The 26,440-nt window shown below is 43.6% G+C and overlaps 1 protein-coding gene across 2 annotated transcripts in view; it reads right to left on the bottom strand.

Annotated features, from left to right (window-relative positions):
- LOC121275656 (beta-1,3-galactosyl-O-glycosyl-glycoprotein beta-1,6-N-acetylglucosaminyltransferase 7-like) overlaps window positions 1-26,440 on the bottom strand; it is a 51,968-nt gene that overhangs the window by 12,688 nt on the left and 12,840 nt on the right. The window contains exons 2-3 of one of the 2 annotated variants that reach the window (XM_041183168.1): window positions 24,156-24,251; window positions 19,416-19,532 (exon numbers count right to left, since the gene is read on the bottom strand). In XM_041183168.1, the coding sequence (XP_041039102.1) occupies window positions 19,513-19,532; window positions 24,156-24,251 (116 nt within the window). In that variant the 3' untranslated portion in view covers window positions 19,416-19,512. Of the gene's footprint in view, window positions 1-19,415; window positions 19,533-24,155; window positions 24,252-26,440 lie in introns of those variants that run through there. The other variant, XM_041183167.1, reaches the window with a different exon arrangement.

Raw genomic sequence — 26,440 nt, 5'->3', positions numbered from 1 at the left:
AAGAATTCCACAGATTCACTAACCTCAGAGAAGAAATTCCTCCTCATCTGTCTTAAATGGGTGACTCCTTACTCTAAGATTATGCCCTCTGGACTCTCCCACAAGGGGAAACAACCTCTCAGCATCTACCCTGTCAAACCCCCTAAGAACCTTAGATGTTTCAATAAGGTTGCCTCTCATTCTTCTAAACTCCAATGAGTACAGGCCCAACCTACTCAACCTCTTTTCATAAGAGAATCCACCATACCCGGAATCAACCATTGTGACCTTCTCTGGACTGCCTCCAATGCCAGTAAATCTTTCCTTAGGTAAGGGGACCAAAACTGCTCACAGTATTCTAGGTGTGGTTTAATGGTGCCTTGTATAGTTTCAGCAAGACTTCCCTATTTTTATACTCCATTCCCTTTGAAATAAAGGCCAACATTCCATTTGCCTTCCCTATGCTAGCTTTTTGGGATTCATGCACGTGGGCCTCCAAATCCCTCTGTGATGCAGCTTTCTGCAGTCTTTCGCCACTTAACGTATCTATATCCCTCTGTAGGCTCTTTGTGTCATCTTAACCACATGCCTTCCCACTTATTGCTGTGTCATCCGCAAATCTGGTGATGGTACAATCATTTCCCACATCCAAGTCATTAATATATATTGTAAATAATTGTGGCCCCAGCACTGATCCCTGTGGCACTCCACTAGTTATAGGTTGCCATCCTGAAAATACACCCCTTTTCCCAACTCTGTCTTCTATCAGTTAGCCATTCCTCTATCCATGCTAATATACTATCCCCAGCACCATGTGCTCTTATCTTATTAAGTAGCCTTACGTGCAGAACCTTATCGAACACCTTTTGGAAATCCAAATATATAACATCTACGGGTTCCCCTTTATCTATCCTGCTTGTTACCTCCTCAAAGAGTTCTAATAAATTTGTCAGGCATGATTTCCCCTTCACGAAGCCATGCTGACTCTGCTTGATTACATTATGCATTTCTAAATGCTCTATGACATCCTTTATAATGGACTCTAACATTTTCTCAATGACGGATGTTAGGCTAACTGGCCTATAGTTACCTGGTTTTTGTCACCCTCCCTTTTTGAATAAGGGCGTTACATTGGCAGTTTTCCCATGTTCTGGGACTTTTCCAGAGTCTGATTCTTGGAAGATTACTACCAGTGCATTCAGAATTTGTGTAACTACTTATCTGAGGATGCAACCCATCAGGTCCAGGAGACTTATCGGCCTTTAGCCGCATTAGTTTCCCTAATACTTTTTGTCTAGTGATAGTTATTGTATTTATTTCCTCCCCCCACACCCTTTTCCCCCTTATTTGGTATTTTTGTAACACTATTGGTGTCCCTGACATGAGGCCAAAATTTGTCTTTTCCTACTATGCTCCATTATCAAACTGTCATGATTTAATTTGAAATAATGCTTTGGATTTATAAGCATTAAGATTCTTGGGAAGGCTGCTAAGCAATGTTGGTGTGGCACCTGGTCAGAAAACGATCTGGCAAAGTCTATCTGACTGGCCCATTATACTTTTAAAGTTTTATATACAGGTTTTGCAGGAGAAAGTAGATTTTCCAATATGGTTGCAGTTAAATCTTGAATGATCAGAAACAGATTGAAAGAATAGCCAAACTGAAATGTGCAATTTTCTATCCTCAGCTATCATCATAGCAATGTATTGCTCCAGCTTCATGAAGAGAGCATATTCATGGTGAGATCAGTAATTCCATACTGTTAAAATTTAAGGGAAGGATCAGAATAGGGCTGAAAACTGTTACAACCTTAGGAAAGGTTCAAAGGCACTTCAACCTATAGGCTGCCTTCAACAAGGCTGAAAGGGGACAGGGTTAAGAATTAACATGAATCTGCAGGCAAGTAAGAGGATAGGCCAGTACCCAACTTCCTAATGGACATGGTGATGGTGCTGCATTGGATGGTTGTGAGGAACGTGGCCCTGTTTGCTACTGTATGGCACTACTCCCGTTTTCCTCATTTTTGTCACCTCTAGGCATGATTTCTCTAATGCCCACCTTGCCCAGTCTCCATAAACTCTTTGGGGCAAATTTTTGCTCCCGAGTCTGGAGCGCAGAATCAGAAAAGTTCCCTGACTCCACTAACTAACTCAGGAGGAAGTGCCCGGATTGTCAGATTTTTCTGTCATAGGAAATGTTAGAAGCTATTATTAAAGATATTATAGCAGGGCACTTAAAAAAATTCAAGGCAATGAGACAGAATCAACATGGTTTTGTAAAAGGGAAATCATATTTAACCAATGTATTGGAGTTCTTTGAAGAAGTCACATCTGCTGTGGATAAAAGGGAAGTGATGGATGTACTGTACTTAGATTTCCAGAAGGCATTTGATAAAGTGCCACATCAGAGGGTACTGCAGAAAATAAAAGCTCATGGTGTAGGGGATAACATATTGGCATGGATAGAAGATTGGCTAGCTAAAAGGAGGCAGAGAGATGGCATAAATGGGTCATTTTCTGGTTGGCAGGATGTGACGAGTGGTGTGCCATAGGGATCAGTGCTGGGGCCTCAACTTTTACAATTTATATAAATGACTTGGATGAAGGGACTGAAGGAATGGTTGCTAAATTTGCTGATGACACAAAGATAGGTAGGAAAGTAAATTATGAAGAGGATGTAAGGAGTTCTGGGGCGGGAATTCTGGAATCAGGACTCCGGCGCCATTTTGGCTAAGGCACAGAGCCCTTCCATTCCAGTGAAAATTCAGGTATTCGCCCAGAATCTAGCTAGTCATATCCTGTCCTACTATAAATAGTGCCCATACTAGGTGACCTTTATTGGATTCTTGTGCATGAATGCTAACTTGAAAATTCTTGCCCTCTCTTGCAAATATCTCCATAGCCTTGCGCACCCCACTGCTACAACATCCTCCAGCCTTATGTTCCATCTAACATGCCCTTCAGCCCTCGGTGGCTTTCATCTGTATTCTCTTGCTCCCTTCACACACCATTGGTGGCAGTACCTTCAGATGTCTATACCTGACTTTCTGGAACTCCTGGGTTAAATCTAGACCTGAAAAATCCAATCGTTGAAACGCTTTTGGTCACCTATATTCCACCATAGCTGAGAATCTATGCTGGGTACTGCACAAAGTGAGCAGAAATCAGAATCCCCACCCAGTTTTCAGATCAAATTCACCCAATTTATACCGCTTATATGCAATCTTGATTGATTTTCCAACATTACATAGAATGTACAGTACACAAACAAGCCATTTGGCCCAAATAGGCTGTACCAATCTTCTACATAAGCCTCCTCCCAACCTCCATAAGACCATAAGACATAGGAGCAGAAATTAGGCCAATCGGCCCATCGAGTCTGCTCCGCCATTCAATCATGGCTGATACGTTTCTCAACCCCATTCTCCCGCCTTCTCCCCGTAACCTTTGATCCCCTCACCAATCAAGAACCTATCTATCTCGGTCTTAAATACACTCAATGACCTGGCCTCCACAGCCTTCTGTGGCAATGAATTCCATAGATTCACCACTCTATGGCTAAAAAAGTTTCTCCTCATCTCTGTTCTAAAAGGTCTTCCCTTTACTCTGAGGCTGTGCCCTCGGGTCCTAATCTCTCCTACTAATGGAAACATCTTCCCCACGTCCACTCTATCCAGGCCTTTGAGTATTCTGTAAGTTTCAATTTGATTCCCCTTCATCCTTCTAAACTCCATTGAGTATAGACCCAGAGTCCTCAAACATTCCTCATATGTTAAGCCTTTCATTCCTGGGAGCATTCTCATGAACCTCCTCTGGACCCTCTCCAGGGCCACCACATCCTTCCTGAGATACGGAGCCCCAAATTGCTCACAATATTCTAAATGTGGTCTGACCAGAGCCTTATAAAGCCTCAGCAGCACATCCCTGCTTTTATATTCTAGTCCTCTCGAAATAAATGCCAACATTACATTTGCCTTCCTAACTACCGACTCAACCTGCAAGTTAACCTTAAGAGAATCCTGGACTAGGACTCCCAAGTCGCTTTGCACTCCAGATTTCTGAATTCTCTCCCCATTTAGAAAATAGTCTATGCCTCTATTCTTCCTACCAAAGTGCATGACCTCACACTTGCCCACGTTGTATTCCATTTGCCACTTCTTTGCCCATTCTCCTAACCTGTCCAAATCCTCTGCAGCCTCCCCGTCTCCTCAATACTACCTGTCCCTCCACCTATCTTTGTATCATCTGCAAACTTAGCCAGGATGCCCTCAGTTCCTTCATCAAGGTCATTAATTTATAAAGTGAAAAGTTGTGGTCCCAACACTGACCCCTGCGGAACTCCACTAGTCACCAGCTGCCATCCTGAGAAGGACCCCCTTATCCCTACTCTCTGCCTCCTGCCAGACAGCCAATCTTCTATCCATGATACTATCTTGCCTCTAACGCCATGGGCTCTTATCTTACTGAGCAGCCTCCTGTGCGGCGCCTTGTCAAAGGCCTTCTGGAAGTCCAAGTAGATAACATCCATTGGCTCTCCTTTGTCTATAACCTACTCGTTACCTCCTCAAAGAATTCTAACAGATTTGTCAGGCATGACCTTCCCTTGATGAAACCATGCTGACTTTGCCCGATTTTACCATGCACTTCCAAGTATTCTGAAATCTTATCCTGAATAATGGACTCTAAAATCTTACCAACGACCGAGGTCAGGCTAATCAGCCTGTAATTTCCCGTCTTTTGCCTCACTCCCTTCTTAAACAGGGAGATTACATTAGCGATTTTCCAGAGCTCTGGGACCCTCCCCCGACTCCACTGATTCCTGAAAGATCACCACTAACGCCTCCACTATCTCTTCAGCTATCTCCTTCAGAACTCTGAGGTGTAATCCATCTGGACCAGGTGATTTATCCACCTTCAGACCTTTCAGTTTTCCTAGCACCTTCTCCTTGGTAATGGCCACCACACTTGGCTCTGCCCCCCAACTCTCTTGAACTTTGGGGATGTCACTCGTGTCTTCCACTGCGAAGACTGACGCAAAGTACCTATTCGGTTCCTCCAGCATTTCTTTGTTCCCCACTACTACTTCTCCAGTGTCATTTTCCAGTGGCCCAATGTCCACTTTTGCCTCTCTCTTACCGTTTATATATCTAAAAAAAACTCTTGCAATCTTCTTTTATATTACTGGCTAGTTTACCCTCATATTTAATCTTCTCCCTCCTTATTTCTTTTTTAGTTGTCCTCTGTTGGTCTTTGTAGGCTTCCCAATCCCTTGGTTTCCCACTGCTCTTCGCTGCATTGTATGCTTTCTCTTTACCTTTCATGCTGTCCCTGACTTCCCTTGTCAGCCATGGTTGCCTCGTCCTCCCTTTAGTATGCTTCTTCTTCCTTGGGATGATTTTTTGCTATGTCTCCCAAATTAATCCCAGAAATTCCTGCCATTTCTGTTCCACTGTCTTTCCTGCTGGGCTCATCTCCTAGTCAGTTCGGGCCAGCTCCTCCCTCAGGCCTCTGTAGTTGCCTTTATTCAACTGTAATACCGTTACATCTGATTCCAGCTTTTTCCTCTCAAATTGCAGGGTAAATTCTATCATATTATGGTCACTTCCTCCTAAGGGTTCCTTCACCTTAAGCTCCCTTATCAAATCTGCCTCATTACACATCACTAAATCTAGAATTGCCTGTTCCCTAGTGGGCTCCCCCACAAGCTGCTCCAAAAAGCCATCTTGTAGACATTCCACAAATTCCTTTTCTTGGGATCCACTACCAACCTGATTTTCCCAGTCTACCTGCATACTGAAATCCCCCATGATCACTGTACCCTTGCCTTTCTTACACGCCTTTTCTATCTCCTGGTGTATCTTGTGCCCCATATCCTGACTACTGTTCGGAGGCCTGTACATAACTCCCATTATGGTTTTTTTTACCTTTGTGGTTCCTCAACTCTACCCATACAGATTCTACATCATCTGACCCTACATCATTTCTTGTTATCGATTTAATTCCATTTCTTACTAACAAAGCAACCCCACCCCCTCTGCCAACCTGCCTATCTTTTCGATAGGATGTATATCCTTGGATATTTAGCTCCCAGTCCTGATCCCCTTGCAGCCATGTCTCCGTAATGCCCACCACATCATACCTGCCAATTTCAATCTGCGCCACAAGCTCATTTACCTTATTTCGTATACTGCGTGCATTCAGATACAACACCTTCAGTCCTGTATTTCCCGGCCTTCTTTCTCATTGTCATCCTTTTATCTGATGCGCTTGAAGTTAGATTCATAGCCCCTTCCAAACACACTGTCCTATTTTGTGTTCTGGAGACTTTAATAGCCTCTCCTGGGCTCTCCTTTCTTTTCAGTTTTTTCATAAATTTCTATGAAGTTGAATCCACCCCGTCCCACAAGTTAACCTGCTGCTTTGTTTCCCATTAGTCATACTTCTTGGAGTTGTACCCCCCCCTTCCCCACTTCCTAGTTTAAAGTCCTTTTGACTACCCTATTTACCCTTTCCACTAGAACACTGTCCCAGATCTGTTCAGGTGGAGACCGTCCCAATGGTACAGATCCCTCCTGTTCCATTACTGATGCCAGTGCCCCACAAAATGGAACCCCTCTTTCCTGCACCACTCCTTTAGCCACGTGTTTACTTCCCTTATTCTCACGTCCCTATGCCAATTTGCATATCGCTCGGGTAGTAATCCGGAAATTATAACCCCTGTTCTTTAATTTAGTTCCTAGTTCATGATAATCCCCAAACAGGTCCTCTTTCCTAGTCTTACCTATGTTATTTGTCCCAACGTGGACCACAACAACTGGATCCTCCCCTCCTTCTCCAATATCCTTTCAAGCCGGTCAGAGATGTTCCTCACCCTGGCACCGGGCAGGCAACATACCATGCGGGACTCTCGATCCTGCTTACAAAGGATGCCATCAATTCCCCTAATTATAGAATCCCCTACAACTACCACTTGTCTTTTTGCTCCCCCCTCTTGAATGGCCTCCTGTGCCATGGTGCCGTGGTCAGCTGGCTCATCCTCCCTACAGCCCTCTTCCTCATCCACACAGGGAGCAAGTACCTTGTTCCTGTTGGACAAGGTCAAGAGCTGAGGCTCCTCTGTTCCTGAACACAGGATCCCTCTACCTGCTTCACTTGCAGTCATACCCTGCTGACCCTGACAACTGACTGGACTTGAGGTACTTAATCTACTGGGTGTGACCACCAGCTGATACAAAGCGTCCAGGGAACTTTCCTCCTCCCGATGTGCCGCAGCGTCCGGAGCGCGGACTCCAGCTCATCAATTCTGAGCCAGAGTTACTCCAGCATCCAACACTTGCTGCAGATGTAGTCACTGCAGCTTGCAATGGGATCTGCCAGCTCCCACATCATACAGCTACAGCACATCATCTGCCCAGCCATCTCGACTTAGATAATTAATTTATTCCGTTCTTTGACAGTGGGTCCTCCTCGATTCCCTCCTGAGTCGCGGTGGCTGCGATGACTTCTCCCAGAATGCTTCAGTCACTTCTCACCAGCACCCTCTGTTGGATGCCCTTCCTCCTGTTGAGTGCAAGAGTCCTTCTCCTCGATTCCCTCCTGAGTCGCAGTGGCTGCGCTGACTTCTCCCAGAATGCTTCAGTCACTTCTCACCAGTGCCCTCTGTTGGATATAACACATATAACCCTACCATTCCTTTCTCCCTTGTTTATCTAGCTTCCTCTTAAGTACGTAACCATTATTAGAAACAGGAATAGGTCATTCAGTTTCTTTTGCCTGTTACACCATTCAATGGGATCATGACTGATTTGCATCCTAACTCCACCTATCTTGCTTTAGCTCCATTTCCCTTTATACTTGTGACTAGCAAAAATCAACCAATCTCAGATTATCATCTGAGCTAGCATCTACTGTTTCTTTTAATGTGACAGTGTCCCACACTTCTACCATCCTTTGAATGAAGGAGTGTTTCCCAACCTCTCTCTTGAATAGTGTAGCTTTGACTTTAAGGTTCTCTATCCTTGCCCTAGACTCGCCATCAGCAGAAAAGGTTTCTCTTAACTTCCCTGTCAATTGCTTTCAAAACCCTAAAACAAAACTCATCAAAGCAGCCCTTAATTTTTCCAGGAAATACAAACCTAGTTTATGTAGACTTCCCTCTTGATCTAACCTGGTAACCTTCCAGAGATTCTGCACTGCACTCTGAGGTAAATATGTCCTTTCTAAGGTGTGGTACACAGAACTACACACCAGATGTGGTTTAATCAGGGCTTTGTAAAGCTGCAATAAAACTACCTCCTCTTAATATTCTCACCCTCTAGTCCCAAAGGCTAATATTTCATTTGCCTTTTTGTTTATATTTTTGTTTTGACATATACATTATATGGATCTATGCACATGGACTCCTAAATCTCTTTGGATCTCCACTCTTGCTAGCTTCTCTTCATTAGAATAAAATTCAGATCTATCCTTTCTTGGTTCAAAATGGATGACTACATGCTTAGCTGCATTAAAATCCACTTGCAATCGTTTTGACCATTTTCTATCAACTCTTTGTAATTTCATGCTCCCATCTACATTACTTACTATATAAGTAATCTTTGTGCCATCACTAAATATGGATATATGGCTCTCTATTGTATTATCTAAGTCATTAATAAACATAGTGAATAGTTAAGGTCCGAGCACAGATTCTTATGGGACATCACTTGTATTCTAATTGAAAGTGACAAACCTATTATCCCTATGATCCATCTTCTACAACCTATCCAATTCCCTAAGCAGGTCAATAATTTGCCTTCAATTCCATGACTGCTAATTTTAGCTAACAATCTATTATGTTGAACCTTATTGAATACCTTCTGGAAGTCCTTTTAAACTATATCCATAAACATTCCCATCTACCACTTTGGCCACTTACTCAAAAAATTCAGTTAGGTTTGTTAGACATGACCTAGCTTTTGCAAACCCTTGACCTTATCCTGGGAATTTGTGAGTCAGTAGTGGCATAATTTTCCCTAATACTCTTTCCTTACTTAGTTAACTTTGATGAGTTCAATTCTTTGATTCATTATTCATTTACTTGGAATGTCAAGCATATTATCCCTTTCCTGAAGAGTGACACAAAGTAATTATTCAACGAGTCTGCCATTTCCTTTTTACATCTGCAACATTACACGCGTTTGTTTTTGAAAGGGCTGATATTAACCATGGCTGCTTTTTTACCCTTAATATAACTGTTAAAAAATCTTTCATGTTAGCCTTGATATCCCCAAGTTCCATTTTGTATTCTCTTTTTGCAGCTCTTGCAATCTTTTCTGTTTTTTGTTCTCTTTTGCTGTTCTTTATGTCGCCTCCATCCTCCCCACCACCACCCCCCCTCCCCCCCCAACAACCCACCAAGTTTCCTGGATACAAACATATGAAATAGGAGCAAAAGTAGGCCATTCAGCCCCTCGAGCCTGCTTCACCATTCAATAGGATCATGGCTGATCTATTTGAGTTTTGAGTTCCACATTCCCATCTACCCAATAACCTTTGATTCCCTTGCCTAACAAGAACCTATCTGCCTCTGCCTTAAAAATACTCAATGACCCTACTTCCACTGCCTTCTGAGGCAGTGTGTTCCAAAATCTCTCAACCCTCAGAAAAAAATTCTCATCTCTGTCCCATAAGGACAACCCCTATTTTTAAAACGGCATTCCCCAGGTTCTGGACTCACCTGCAAGAGGAAACATCCTTTCCACGTCCACCTTGTCAAGACCATTCAGGATCTTATATACTTCAATCAAGTCACCCTTCACTCTTCTAAACTCCAGTGGACACAAGCCCAGCCTGTCCAACCTATCCTCATAAGACAACCACTCATTCCAGGATCTGCACTATTCTTTGCACTTTTATATGTTCCCTCCTTTAGTTTTATGTTTTCACTCACCCGTTTTGTTGATCATGGCTGTTTTATGTAGCTCTCTCCCCTTTGGGGAGTTTGTAAATTCTATAGTAATGAGGATCAGGAAAGAAGGACCCTAGCATAATTGATTTAAAAGGTTTAATTTAAAGTGATACGTCATGGCAGGAGAGCTCAAAGCCGTGGTGTGCTCCTTGTGCTCCATGTGGGGAGCCGTGTGTGTAGGAAGTGTGTCTAGCTGCAGTTCCTGGAAGCTCAGTTTCAGAGACACTGTGGAGCATCTGCGAGTCTCAGAGCATCGTGGATAGCACGTTTAGAGAGGGACTTGAAGAAGGAAGGGAATTCCAGGCAGTCCAAGAGAAACAGGCAGGTAGTTCAGGAGTCCCAGGGGGTCCCACTCGCAAATTGGTATTCCATTTTGGAGGCTGATGAGGGCACTGGTTCCTCCAGGGAGTGCAGACAGAGCCAAGCTTCTGGCACCAAAAGCAGCCTGTCTGTACAGGAGGGGAGGAAGAGAGGAAAAGCAATAGTAATAGGGGATTCTATATTCAGGGGAACAGATAGGCGCCACTGTGGCCATCAACATGACTCCAGGATAGTGTGTTGCCTCCCTGGTGCCAGGGTCCGGGATGTCACTGAATGGCTGCAGGGCATCCTGAAGGGGAGGGTGATAAGGCAGAGGTCATGATACATGTTGGTACCAATGACATAGGTAGAAAGAGGGATGAGGTCTTGCATCAAGAATTCAGGGAGTTAGGCAGTAGACTAAAAAGCAAGACCTCTCGGGTTGTAATCTCTGGATTACTCGCAGTGTCATGTCCTAATGAGCTCAGAAATAGGAGAACAGTACAGATGAATATGTGGCTTAAGAGTTGGTGCAGGAAGGAGGGTTTTAGATTCCTGGATCACTGGGACCGTTTCTGGGGAAGGTAAGACCTGTACAAGAGGAATGGGCTAAATCTGAACCAGAGGGGGACTAACATCCTTGTGGGCGGGTTTGCTAGTGCTGTTGGGGGGAATTTAAATTAATTCAGCAGGGGGAGGGGACACAGAATGTTAGCAGAACAGGGACACAACATAATACAGTAAAACAATCAAGTCAGAGGGAGCACAGCTGCATTAAGTTTCAAGGGAGTAAGACAAGGCTGGATGGCCTCTACCTTAATGCCAGGAGTATTACAGGTAAAATGGATGAGTAAAGGATTGACACATGGAATTGTGATTCAGTAGCCATCACTGAGATTTGGTTGAGGAAGGGGCAGGATTGGCAGCTAAGCATTCTGGGATATGGAATCTTCAGGTGAAATAGGGGAGGGGGTAAAAGAGGAGGAGGCATTGCATTATTAGTTAAGGAGTCAGTTACTGCAGTAAGGAGAGATGATATCTTGGAGGGGGCATCGAATGAAGCTTTGTGGGTAGAGCTTAGAAATAAAAAAAGGGGCAGCCACATTGTTAGGAGCTTATTATAGATCCCCGGAAAGTCAGCAGGAAATTGAGGAGCAAATATGTGCAGAATTTGCGGAGGTGTGTAAAAACAATAATAGGGATAGACAGTGTTAAGGGCTTGGATGGAGTGGATTTCTTGAAATGTGTACAGGAGAACATTTTAGCTCAATATGTAGAGGGTCCAAAAAGGGATGGTGCAATGCTGTACCTAATTCTGGGGAATGAAGCCGGACAAGTGGCTGAGGTGATGGTGGGGGAGCATTTTAGCGATGGCAACCACAACATGGTACGGTTTAAGTTTGTTATTGACAAAGAAATAGACAAGTTGCAAAAAAATGTTTTGGATTGGGGGAGAGTGGATTTTAGTAAAATAAGGTAGGATCTGGCCGAGGTAGACTGGGAACAGCTACTTGTGGGGAAATCTACAGAGGAGCAATGGTGGGGGTGGTGTGCAAAAAGGAAATGGGGAGAGTACAGACTCAACATGTTCCCTCTAGAGTGTTAGGAAGAAGGAGTAACAAGCCTAGAGAACCATGGATGACCAGAGATATTCAGGATACGATGAGAAGGAAAAGAAGCTTTTAACAGGTCTAAGGGGAGCAAATCAGCGGAGGTATTAGTGGAGTACAGAAAATGCAGGGTAGAGCTTAAGAAAGCAATTAGGAGAGCAAAGAGGGGATATGAAGAGAGCTCTGGCTGGTAAAAGTAGGGAAAATCCCAAGATATTCTATAAGTATATCAATGGGAAGAGGAGAACCAGGAAAAGAGTAGGGACCAAGGGGGAAATCTATGGGTGGAGCCACAGGACATCGCTAGAGTGTTGAATGAATACTTCACATCTGTCTTCACCCAAGAGAATGAAGATGAAAGTATGGAACTCAGGGACAGAGACTGTGAGGTTCTTAAGCAAATTGATATAGGGAGTGACAAGGTATTGGAGGTGTTGGCAGGTTTAAAAGTGGACAAATCTCCAGGTCCGGATGATTTGTGTCCCAGACTGCTGAGGGAGGCGAGGGAGGAGATCACAGGGGATCTGACACAAATTTTTAATTCCTCTCTGGCCACGGGGGAGGTGCCAGAGGACTGGAGAACAGCTAATGTGGTTCCGCTATTTAAGAAAGGTTGTAGAGATAAGGAACTACAGGCCAGTGAGTCTCATGTCAATGGTAGGGAAAGTATTGGAGAAAATTCTGAAGGAGAGAATCTATCTCCACTGGGAGAGGCAAGGATTGATCAGGGATAGTCAGCATGGCTTTGTCAGAGGGAGGTCATGCCTAACAAATTTGATTGAATTTTTTGAGGAGGTGACCAGGTGTGTAGATTAGGGTAGTGCAATTGATATAGTTGATATGGATTTCAGCAAAGTCTTTGACAAGGTCCCACATGGGAAACTTATAAAGAAGGCAAATGCACATGGGATACAGAGTAATTTGATAAGGTGGATTCAAAATTGGCTTAGTTTAGGGGGCAGGGGGTGATGACAGAAGGATGCTTTAGTGACTGGAAGCCAGTGTCCAGTGGTGTACCACAGGGATCTGTGCTGGGTCACCTATTACTTGTAATTTATATAAACGACATAGATGACTATGTGGGGGTTAGGATTAGTAAGTTAGCTGATGACACAAAGATTGGCCGGGTGGTTAACAGTGAGGTTGAGTGTCTTGAGCTACAGGAAGATATAAACGGGATGGGCAGATAAGTGGCAGATGGAATTTAGCCCTGAAAAGTGTGAGGTGATACACTTTGGAAGGAGTAATTTGACAAGGAAGTATTCAATGAACGGCATGACACTAGGAAGTTCTGAGGAAGAAAGGGACCTTGGCGTGTGTGTCCATAGATCTCTGAAGGCGGAGGGGCATGTTAGTGGGGTGGTGAAAAAGGCATATGGGACACTTGCCTTTATCAATTGAAGCATAGATTACAAAAGTAGGGAGGTCGTGTTGGAGTTGTATAGAACCTTGGTGGGGCCACAGCTGGAGTACTGTGTGCAGTTCTGGTCGCCACATTATAGGAAGGATGTGATTGCACTGGAGGGGGTGCAGAGGAGATTCACCAGGATGTTGCCTGGGATGAAACATTTAAGTTATGAAGGGAGGTTGGATAGACTTGGGTTGTTTCGTTGTAATAGAGAAGACTGAGGGGCAACCTGATCGAGGTGTACAAGATTATGAGGGGCATGGACAAGGAGCAGCTGTTCCCCTTAGCTGAAGGGTCAGTCACAAGGGGACATAAGTTCAAGCTGAAGGACAGGAGATTTAGGGGAGGATGTGAGGAAATTCAGGAGAAGCTTCCTTACCCAGACTTTAGTAAGAATGTGGAGCATGCTATCACAAGAAAGAAAAAACTTTTTTTACCCAGAGGGTGGTGACAGTCTGGAATGCACTGCCTGGGAAGGTGGAGGAGGCGGGTTGCCTCACATCCTTTAAAAAGTACCTGGCACTTCATAACATTCAAGGCTATGGGCCAAGTGCTGGTAAATGGGGTTAGGTAGGTAGGTCAGGTGTTTCTCACGTGTCGGTGCAGACTCAATGGGCTGAAGGGCCTCTTCTGTACCGTAATATTCTGTGATTGTGTGACTGAAATGGCGTTGATGGTTCATTCTAGTTATGCCTTGACTGGTGTGACACTTGGTGTTTCAAAACTCTTTGTCAGTATGCCCAACCAAGACACTGTAAACGGATCAGTGGGGAAGAGTACAACATGAGTCTCCAACCATTTATATGCTGTAATACATTATCAGTCAGAAGGCACATAACCAAGGCTACAGTACTGAGTTTACAAAAATGCAATCCCCAGCACATGTACATTGTTTGTAGTAAAGAAATAGCCATTTGGTCCAATTGGGTCTATGCCAGTGCCATGCTCCACGTGAGCCTCCTCCCACCTTTCTTTCTTGTGATAGCATGTTCCACATTCTTACTAAAGTCTGGGTAAGGAAGCTTCTCCTGAATTTCCCATTGGGTTCAATAGTGTTCATCTTATATTTATGACCTCAAGCTTCGGGCTACCCCACAAGTGGAAACATTTTCTCTAAGTCGACCTTGTCAAACTCCCTCATCATCTTGAAGACCCCTATCAGGTCACCCCTCAGCCTTTCCTTTTATAGAGAATAGAGTCTCAGCTGTTCAGTCTTTCTAGAGTTCAATTCTGGTAATTATGCTTGCAACCTTTTTGCACCTTCTCCAAAGCCTCTGTATCGGGTTCACTAATGGCCTTTAGGGAAGGAAATCTGCTGTCCTTACCTGGTCTGGCCTACATGTGACTCCAGCAATATGGTAGACTCTTAAATGCCTTCTGAAATAGCCTAGCAAGTCATTCAGTTCTCAAGGGCAATTAGGGATGGGAATAATTGCTGGCCCAGCCAGCAATTCCAACATCCCGTGAACGAATAAAACAGGATTGTTTTGGATCATTTGAATGTCATGAACTTTTGATAATATGGAGACCAGAACTGGGCACAATACTCTTCAGGTGTGGTCTAACCAAGATTCCACACAGATTTAATATAACTTTCCTGCTTTTCAATTCTTTTCCTCGAGAAACAAAAGTTTGGTTTGCTTATTTAAACCACCCTATTAACTTGGGCCACTACATTTAGCGATTTGTGCATTTGTATCTCTGGATCTCTTTGCTCCTCTGTCAACTCAGACTATTATTCGAGCAGTATGTAGCCTCCTCTTCTTCCTATCAAATGCACTACTTCTTATCTATATTGAAGTTAATTTGTTAATTTTATATCTATTCTGTAAGTTTTTGAATGGTTCTCATTAAAACCATACTTCCTTTGTACACCTCCCAATTTGGTGCCATCTGGAAATTGTACTTCCTATTCCTGAACTCAAATCATTAATGTAAATTGTGAGCAACAGTGGTCCCAACACCGATCCATGTTGAACACCACCTCCCATCTTTGTCAATCTGAGTAGCTACCCTTAATCCCGCCCCTCTGTTTTCTGTATTGTAGCCAAATTGCCAGCCATTTTGCTTCTCGTCCCCTGATTTCCACATGCTCTGACTGTGGACTTAAGTCTCTCATGCAATATCTTACCAAAGGCCTTTTGAAAATCCAAATATATTACATCAATTGCAATATGCTTGTCTATCTTTTCTGTTGCTTCTTCAACATGACCTTCCTTTTGAAATCTACACTGACCACTCAATTTTTGATTTCCAGCTGCTTTTTTATTACACCTTAGAGTAAAGAATCCATTATCTTTCCTACCATTAAGCTATATGTTCTATAATTCCTTGGATTTGTTCTAACTCCCTTTTCCAATATAGGAATAACATTAGTTGTCTGCCAGTCCTCTGGCTCTATTTGGTTTTCAAGTAAATTTGAATATATTTGTAATAATGCCTTTAAGTCACTTTCCTAACCTCTACTATGCAAGGATGCAATGCAGTCAGTGACTTCATATTCAGTGGCTTTTTAGGCAGCTGCCTACATTGAAAATGGCCTGTTTTCACAGGATCCTCACAGGCCAGCACCCATCCTCGTACCCTCTTTGGCCAGTGGATGTGGCTCCCGCTCATCATTCCAGATCCCAACCCTCATGACCCGCTCCCTCCTCCTGGTCGCAGGGAATGACGAAGAGAAGGAGCGGTGAAGGGAGCAGGGAGCAGGAACAGAGAGCAGGGTGTGGCAAATGGAAGGAGTGGCAAGCCAGGGTGAGGGAGGGGAACAGCAGAATGTCTGCCATGGAGAGTGGCCACCTCCATGAAGCTGCAAGCAAGGCTTTCAAATGATTCCATGCAGGCCATAGTGTCCTAGGCCCAACCCATCTTCAGCTACTTCAATGACCTTCCCCCCATCACAAAGTCAGAAGTGGGGATGTCTGCTGATCTTTGCACCATGTTCAGCACCATTTGCGGCTCCTTAGATATTGAAGCAGTCCATGTCCATATGCAGCAATGGACAACATTCAGGCTTCAGCTGATAAGTGGCAAGTAACATTCGCGCCTCACAAGTGCCAGGCAATGACTATCCCCAACAAGAGAGAATATGACCATCACCCCTTGACATTCAATGGCATTACCATTGCTGAATTGCCCCACTATGAACAGCCTGGAGTTACCATTGACTAGGGACTGAACTGGACCAGTCAATAAATACTGTGGTTACAAGAACAGGTCAGAGGCTGGAAATTTTGCTGAGAGTAACTCACCTCCTGACTCTCCAAAGCCAGTACACCATCTACAAGGCACAAGTCAGAAGTGTGATGGAATACTCTCCACTTCCCTGGATGAGTGGAGTTCCACCACTCAAGAAGCTCAACATCATCCAGGACAAACCAGCCAACTAGTTTGGTACCATATACACCACCTTCACCATCCATTCCCCCCACCACCGATGGACAGTGGCAGCAGCATGTACCATCTGCAAGGTGCACTGCAGCAACTCACCTAGGCTCCTTCAACAGCAACATTCAAACCTGTAACCTCTCCCACTTAGAAGGACAAGGACAGCAGATGCATGGGAACACCACCAGCTGCAAGTTCCCCTCCAAGCCACAGGCCATCCTGACTTGGAGCTTTATCACTGTCACTGGGTCAAAATCCTGGAACTCCTTCCTAACAGCACTGTGGGTGTTTCTACTTTCTACACCACAAGGATTGCAACGGTTTAAGAAGGCAGCTCATCACCACCTTCTCAAAGGCAATTAGGGATGGGCAATAAATGCTGGTCTAGCCAGCAATGCCCTCATCCCGTAAAAGAATAAAAAAAAATACAGGATTGTTTTGCATCATTTGAATGCCATGAACTTTTCACCCTTTTACTATTGAAAAGCCCAATCTACAACCTTTAGCATAAACTGATATTGTCTACTTCCATCGCTGAAATAGAAAAAAAATACAGCAACAAATAACAGATTTCTGTCTACTTCAAAAGAGAACAGATATAGAAAATGAAAGGTCAAGCCTTTGGCTACTTCAACAATAAGTAACAAGGCCAGAGAGGCTCTTATTATGAGAGTTGGAAACTAGAAGGCTATATATATAAAAAAGAGAATGAACTGTGCTATTGGAAGGACAGGCAACATGAAAAAACAAGGACCTGCAGACATTTCTGGCTCTCCCCAGAATACGTCTAGACAATCCGTGTCCTTAACACTGTTCCCAGTTGTGAATATTATCTAGATCAGTTGCTGATTATTGGTCAGCAATGGAATAAATTAAGATAGAAGCAAAATACTGCAGATGCTGGAAATCTGAAATAAGGACAGAAAATGCTGGAAAAACGCAGCAGGTCTGACAGCATATGTGGTGAGATAAACAGATTTAACATTTCAAGTCCATATGACTCTTCGTCAGAGCTAAAGAGAAGTAGAAATGTGTTAGATTTTATATGTTTAAGAGGGGATGGAGCAGATGAAGCAAAATAGAAGGTCCGAGACTATTGGGAGCCAAGGAGAAATTTGACAATAATGTCATGGGCACAGGACAAAGGGATTGTTCATGGTAGTGTTAAAGACTAAAGAAGATGCCAATAGTGGCATAAAGGTAAGAAAGCAGAATGTGTTAATAGCAGAACAAGGATCAGCAGTCTGTCAAAGCAAAAAATAAAAACAAGTGATGGATGGCCCTGTTTGGTGGGAGGGGCAGGTTGGGGTAAAGGATAAAAAATAAACGAAAAATAAAATGAATAAATGAAATTTTAAAAATAATTGGATTAAAAAAGGGATAAAGTTGGAGGACGGAGCTCATGGTATGAAGTTGTTGAACTCAACGTTAAGTCCGGAAGGCTGTAAAATGCCTAACTGGAAGATGAGGTGCTGCTCCCCCAGTTTGTGTTGGGCTTCACTGGAACATTGCAAAAGGCCAAAGACATATATGTGGGCATGAAGCAGGATGGTATGTTGAGATAGCAAGCAACAGGGAGGTCTGAGTCAGGCTTGCGGACTGAGTGAAGATGTTTCGCAAAGCGGTCACCCAGTCTGCGTTTAGTGTCCCCAGTGTAGTGGAGACCACATTGGGAGCAGTGAATACAGTAAATCAAACTGAAATAGATGCAAGTGAAGTGTTGCTTCATCTGAAAGGAATGTTTGGGGATTTGAATGGTGAGAAGGTAAAGGGGCAAGTGTTGCACTTTCTGTGATTGCATGGGAAGGTGCCATGGGAAGGGGATGAGGAATGGGGGTGATGGAGGAGTGGACCAGGGTGTCCAGGAAGGAAGTTAAGACAGATGCCATGTGGTCAGACACAAAGGACAGCTGCAGGCAAAGGAGAGTTGCAGCAGAAGGTACACACAGAAGAGACAAAGAAGCTATGGTTGTAAAGAACATAGGAGAACTGGAGGCAGAATGTGACCAGCACACAGATGGAGACAAAAAGTGGAAGCAGAGACAGAAAGAGGAAAACAGAATTTGTGCGTGGTGAAGCCAGCAAAGCTATGAAAAGGTCAATTTTCTGTATGGCAGAAAGTGAAAGTAGAAAGTAGAATTTCAGAAGGTCTTGGGGAAGTGATGTACAAACAAACTAAAAGGGAATGAATCCTAAAAAGCAGTGTGAATAGCTCAGGCACTGGAAAGAACTGACAGCTTGTATCAGAGGACCAGATCGTGAACTAGGTGTGTCGGTTGGTCAGTTGAAAAGAACTGTGGAAAGCTACGCTGTCAAAAATGACGTGACCCAAGTAAGAGAGGGTTCACAGACATTTGCCTGGTCAGTATTAACCAAATCCAGGGTCCTGGGATGGAATATGCCTGCTGGTGAATGTGACTAGAGAGTCGAATCAATTGAGTTTGAAAGACTGAGAGATAGCACATGGTGCCATATTTGTGCAGGTAGTGATGTGGATGTTTGTAATTGTGTAAGATGCTTTTTTCTTGTATTGACTATTTAAAGTAAAATCTACATTTTCATTTGAAGTATCATTTCCTGTTAACTCATATTTAATTTGTGTTGATTCTGATTCATGTTAAAGTAAAAGTTACAATAAGTGAACTTTTGTTGGTAATTTCTTTGTATGGCAGTCATTGGGTCATTTTAGTTTATGAATTCCCCACTGGGATTGTAACACTCCAAAATCCATCTTGGTGTCTAAAGTGCATCTTCTACATTCTGAATGCTTGCTCTGTGAAACACCTGGTGGTCATGTGGCTCTTGCTGCAATGATATTGGTGGGGTTTCTCCCAGGTGTCATGAGCCATGCGTGAAAGAGGTAGCCCCTTGTCTCCAAACAGTCAGCCCTCAAATCTGCTTTCTGTAATGAAAAGATTGGACTGCCTCAATACAAAAGCACTATGGCAGCACCCAGGAAATCTGGTACATACATCCAGGAACAACTTCTTGTGGTTACACTTCAGGAGTATCACTTGTGGATTATAAAAACACCTGGTTGCTGTGTCAGTGCTCACATTGTCACATGTGTGAATCATTGGTACCTGGTATATTCTGGGAATAATCAAATAGGAGAAACTAAGTGTTTGCTCATTCTAGCTATTGTCATCACAAGAGAAATTTATAAAAGTTTGTTTTGCACTTACGTGCAGTGGACTGCAAGACCCTCAATACGTTTCCAGGAGCACCCAGAAAGAAATTATAGGTCAAAGACTTGAGGGCCGGTGCGACTTTCACAGTCACTGTTAATGTGCATCTGCCAGGTCCAGCAAGTATTAGGTCATCTTCTAGGAGTCTGCAAAAATCTGTGACAGTCTGACCTGCTAACCACAGCCTGCAGAAGCACTGTTGTCCGAAAGGTCATGAAGCTGAGCCTCTGTGTTCCCAGTAACATGTATCGTGCTTCTTGTGACTTAAATCCCTCTCCTGTGCACATGCTGATCCTACCACAGCACTGCTATGGATAGTAATGGACTTCCTCTTCTGCTGTACTGTCAAACACATCCAACCTACCTCCCATTCTCATTTTTTCACTTTGAAAGGCTCCAAAGTTTTGAAAGAGATGCTTGACCAACCACCCTCCACATCCCCCACCCATTCTTGGGGGTTAAAGTTCCCCTCCTTAACATCTCCAGCTTGGGTTCCCAGGGGCTCGGGGAAAGTACCCAGTGAAACAGAGGTGAGATTGAGCAGCAGTTCAGGTAGTTATTTAAACTAGTCATTGTCCCATCTGAATAAAACATCAGTATAGCAGCTGCTACCTCAATTTTCTTTGGCAACTAACTGGCAGTGCATGCTTGTAGAGTGTTCTTCAACAATGAGGATTTCAAATTGATGAGAGTAGGAGCCATCATGGACTTATTTGACAGCACTTAAGAGGAAGATCACCTTGACCCACGCAGTGATAACTGGGGGGAAAACAGCACATGCACAAGAGAGTAGTTCAGAGGAGGAAGGTTTGCAGATCGAGGACGACATTGGGGCTCATCATTTATCTTTAGATAAGGAAAACATAGGGGTGGAGGAGCAGAAGGAGGAAGATGATCGCGCATTGCTAGACTCACCCTTTACATTGCAAAGTTTTATCTTATATCAAACACCCACCATCAACACTCCACCTTCCCCACTCTTTGCAGTTAACAGTCCATCAAACATCCACTGCACATCTGCAATAGGCCCTGTCATATGTTAACATTCATCATGAAAGAAGTGAAAGGGCAGTTTGGCACATGGGGCGCAATAATGGATAAGAAATGAAAGTGGTACTGAACAATAAATGTATTGTGGCATTATCAAAATACCCATACTGCATACCTTTACTGAATGACAATTTCCTCAACTTCTGCTTCTTACCACTTCTACATGATGCATTTCAGGTGACAAGTAGAAAAGAGAGCCAGGCTGCCTTGATTACAGAGATACTTTTGGCCTACACCAGGGGTCTGCAACCTGCAGCTCTGGAGCCGCAAGCAGCCCTTTAACATCTCATTCATGGTTCCCAATCTTTTCCAGATGGATCATATGGACATGAAAAATGCCTAAAAATTATTAAGTGAAGAAAAGAAAGAGATGTGTTTTTATTGTGCAGCTAAAAGGCTAATCTTTATGCAGCGTTTCATGGGTTCAAATGATTATTTTGACGAAAAACGTCACTGTGCTCTAAATAAACCTGTTTGAGTGGTATAGCTACACCATGCTTATAGATAATTCCTTTGGTTCAAGAAACAGGTTTTATGGTTGCGACCATTATCACTTCTAATATGTCTGAGACAAGAAATTATTTTGAATATACTCTTACATCAAGTCTATTTTAATTTCATTTTTTTCTTTGTTTACTCATTCATGGGGTGTGGGGCTCGCTGGCTACGCCAGCATTTACTGCCCATCTCTAACTGCCCTTGAGAAGGCGGTGGTGAGCTGACTTCTTGAACTGCTGCAGTCCATGTGGTGTAGGTACACCCAGAATGCTGTTAGGAAAGGAGTTCCCAGATTTTGACCCAGCGACAATGAAGGAATGGAGATATATTTCCAAGTCAGGATGGTGAGTGGCTTGGAGGGGAACATCCAGATGGTGGTGTTCCCATGTGTCTGCTGCCCTTGTCCTTCTAAATTGTAGTGATCGTGAGTTTGGAAGGTGCTGTCTAAGGAGCCTTGGTGAGTTCCTGCAGTGGATCGTGTAGATGGTGCACACTACTGCCACTTTGCATCGGTAGTGGAGAGAGTGAATGTTCGTGGATGGGGTCCAATCAAGTGGGCTGCTTTGCTCTGGGGGGTATCAAGCTTCTTGAGTGTTGTGGGAGCTGCACTCATCGAGGCAAGTGGAGGGTGTTCCATCATACTCCTGACTTGTGCCTTGTAGATGGTGGACAGGCTTTGGGGAGTCAGATGAGTGACTATCCACAGGATTCTTAGACTCTGATCTGCTCCTGTAGTCACAGTATGGCTAGTCCAGTTCAGTCCCTGGTCAATGGTAACCCCCAGGATGTTGATAGTGGGGGATTCAATGATGGTAATGCTACTGAATGTCAAGGGGCGATGGTTAGATTCTCTCTTCTTGGAGTTGGTCATTGCCTGGCACTTGTGTGGCGTGAATGTTACTTGCCAGTTGTCAGCCCAAGCCTGGATATTGTCTAGGTTTTGCTGCATTTGGACATGGACTGCTTCACTATCTGAGGAGTCACGAATGGTGCTGAACATTGTGCAATCATCAGCGAACATCCCCACTCCTGACCTTATGATGGAAGGAAGGTCATTGATGAAGCAGTTGAAGATGGTTGGGCCTAGATACTACCCTGCGGAACTCCTGCAGTGATGTCCTGGAACCGAGATGATTGATTAACAACCATAACCATATTGTGTGTTAAGTATGACTCCAACCATGGAAAAGCTTTCCACCCCAATTCTCATAGACTCCAGTTTCACTAGGGCTCCGTGATGCCACATTCGGTCAAATGCTGCCTTGATGTCAAGGGCAGTCACTCTCACCTCAGGAGTTCAACTCTTTTGTCCATGTTTGAACCAAGGTTGTAAGGAGGTCAGGAGCTGAGTGGCCCTGGCGGAACCCAAACTGAGCATCAGTGAGCAGTGATGTATTAATGCATAAGTGAAATAGATATATTGTATATGTAAATTATGCGCTCTACCAGAGGCACGTAACAATTTGTCATGAAATTGGTTTGGAATGTTGAATTTTCAACTTGTGATTTCCAATTGTTTTTATTTTAAGCAATTTTTAAAAAACAGACAGTTCATTAGGTTCAAACGTTGCTGACCCCTGGTCTACAGTCTCTAGGTTTTAGGGCCTGAGGAGCCTCATCACAAACTGCTCCATCTTCACTCATGCAGGACAGGTGTGGCCATATTGAGATGAGACAGCATGTCAGATATTGACAACTGTGGTGTTTTGGAGGTGGGTGGTGAAAACAGCTGGTAAGTGAGGTGGAGTTTCCAGTCCCATATGCCTCTGTTCTATTACCCTTATCCTGGAACATGGCCATATCAGTCCTACTACTCAAACAGGTGGTGAAGGCCTGTGACAAGTTTTAAGGCCATGGATAAGGAATCTGTTCCTAATTAAGGTGGCAGATAAGGTGATATCCAAAAGTTGCACAGCTGTGGTCATGGCCTGCATGGACTCATTTGATGACCTTGCTTGAAACAATTCCATATTCTGAGTTGCTCATTAGAATTCTGGATTTCCATCCTACTCATCCTTCCGGCTTGGAAACCACCTTCAGATTAATATAGGAGCCCAAATTTAAATGCAAGTAAAATTCAATGTAAATCGACCTCAAACATTTCAAAGGGATGTTAGCTGCTGCAATAATTAGTACAGACGGGCAGGTATTTGAGGTTAGAACAGGCTCGAGGGGTTAAATGGCCTACTCCTGTTCACAGCTAATGTTCCAACTGTAACAGGATGGTTACTCGCAGGGCAGGCAAAGGAGAAAGTAGCTGGACTTAGTAATATAGAAGACTGGGAGCTGACGCAAGCTGAATCAGGTCTAAGCTAACAGCAATATAAAAGTGTATTATTTAACTGACATAGGTTGAAGTCCAGTACATAAATAAAAAACAGACAAGTTTACTATACAAAGAGTAAAGGCATAGGTTATGGATGTGCACTCAACATAGAGCTCCCAGTAATTGAACACGAGAACAAAGCTGATCTCAGCAGAGCTTATGATTTTAAAGCCAAACACAGCACCTCGCTGTTTAATACCACTAACAGACTAAGTGGTATTTCATCCAAGTCTTGTATACCACCTGGGGGGGAAAAAAACAAGTTTGCATGCCCATCATTACATTTTATTTAAATCCTCGTGACAACCACCACAGGGCTATGAAATCATTGAGATCCAGATAACGTGATCAGTATTCCCACAATTATTCATTGAATTTTTTTGGCAAAAAAAACAGCAACAATGCTTAACTAATATGCTACAAGCATTAATGTTGCTGCAATGTGGATTATATTTGAGTTTACCTTTACAACCATTGTGGTTCACTTGAGCTTGGTCCAGCCATTTAATTGATCTTACATTGCCTTCCCACTCAGCATTAGGATCTGCTCCTGGTGCATCTGTTAAAAGGAAAAGTGCAACTTAGTTAATTTGAAGTATATATTTTTTCCAATCCTGGAAATGCCACTATTGTAGATTTTCCAAATAAATCCTATTTGGCTACATCGAGGTAGATTGGAAATGTATCACTGTGTTTCCTACCCCAAAAGGTTGGTCTGTAATTAAAGTCAAAGTACATGCAACATTGTACCACTGGAGGTTGATTCGTGCACATGTTCTGACACCAGAAATATGCAATTTGCTTGGCACTGCTACTTTTTCTACTTGGCAATGAATTCGCAACATAAAAGGGAATTGATAATTCAGGGTCTCTCTGAGGGCAATTAGCAGGGTGGTAAATAGTGAGGAGGAAAGCCATAAACTGCAGGGGGATATCAATGGACTGGTCAGGTGGGCAGAGCAGTGGCAAATGGAACTCAACCCAGAAAAGTGAGGTAATGCACTTGGGGAGGGCTAACAAGGCAAGGGATTACATTATGAATGGTAGGACCTTGGAAAATACTGAAGATCAGAGGGACCTTGGTGTGCATATCCACAGATCCCTGAAGGTAGCAGAGCAGGTAGCTAAGATGGTTAAGAAGGCATATGGGAATACTTGCCTTTATTAGGCGAGGTGTAGAATACAAGAGCAGAGAGGATATGCTGGAACTGTATAAAACACTGGTTAGGCCACAACTGGAGTACTGCATGCAGTTCTGGTCACTGCCTTATAGGAAGGATGTGACTGCACTGCAGAGGAGATTTATCAGGATCCCACCTGGGCTGGAGGATCTGAGCTATGAGGAAAGATTGGATAGACTGAGGTTGTTTTCCTTGGAGCAACAAAGGTTAAGAGGGGCCCTGATAAAGGTGTATAAGATTATGAGGGGTATAGATAGGGTGGACGGGAGGGCACCTTTTCTATTAGGAGACAGGTCAATAACAAGGAGGCATAGATTTAAGGTAATAGGTAGAAGGCTAAAAGGGGAGTCGAGGAGAAATTTTTTCACCCAGAGGGTGGAACACACTGCCTGAAAGGGTGGTTGAGTCAGAAACTTTCGTAACGTTTAATAAGTATTTAGATATTCACTTGCGATGCCATAGCCTCCTGGGCTATGGGCCAAGCACTGGAAAATGGGATTTGTGTCATCAGATCTTTGTTGACTGACGTAGACACGTTGGGCTGAATGGCCTCCTTCTGTGCTGTAAATGGGATTCTATTGTAAGGGGAATAGCTAAGACATTTCTGCACCTGCAGGCAGGGAACCTCCCTGGTGCTAGGTCAAGGATGTCACTGAGCAGCTGCAGGGCATCCTATATCGTTGGTATCGATATGGATTACAACCCCTGGCTGTTTCTAAGTTCAGTGGGAGGGATGAAATTGAACCTCAATGATAACACAGAGGGAGGCCATTCAGCCCATCATGTCTGGAACAGCTCTTTGATAGAGCTATCAAATTAATCCCAGTTCCCTGCTCTTTCCCTGTAGTCCTGCAATCTTTTTCCACATGAGTATTTATCAAAGCATCCTTTGAAAGTTACTATAGCTTCCTGCACCCTTTCAGGTAGTGAAATTCGAGATAGCAGCTCACTGTTGTTACAACCATGTGAGGCTGGATCGAATGGCTCTCCCCTCTGCTCCCTCCTCATTTGACTGCAACAAGTTTTTTTGTTTGAAAAAGACATACTTGCCAATTGTACTTAAATGGTTTATGTACTGTGATCATAGAAGAACCAACAGGACAGGTTTTCATCAGTTGAACAAAGGGGTAACCCAAACACACATGCGCAGTGTACAGCACGGGCGGCCAAACCTTCTGAAGCATTGAGTCGCATACAATAATCTTCAGGCATTTGAGAGGCACAAGGCACATATAACCTATACAGGCACCTTTTTATTACTATTGTACACATTTCTGGTGAGTAAATATATTCAACAAGAATGCAAGTGCAAATAGCATTAAAAGTATATTCTTACAATTTGACATTGCCATTTTCATCCACAAAGTTTGTGAAGGGTTTATTGCTGTAGACGTGAGGCAAATTTTCATCCATTCATGTGTGTATGATGGTTTTCTCTCAACATTCAGCTTTTTCCTTTACCTTCCAGGCTTCCTTCACACAATTCAGATTGTGGCAAAAACAAACCTGTTTCACTGACACACAATAGAGCTAGCACATGCTCACTGCTTAACTGTCTTTGACAGCT

This window comes from Carcharodon carcharias, chromosome 3 (assembly GCF_017639515.1).
Source record: "Carcharodon carcharias isolate sCarCar2 chromosome 3, sCarCar2.pri, whole genome shotgun sequence".
NCBI lineage: Eukaryota > Metazoa > Chordata > Chondrichthyes > Lamniformes > Lamnidae > Carcharodon > Carcharodon carcharias.
This window is presented reverse-complemented; position numbering and strand designations above follow the sequence as displayed.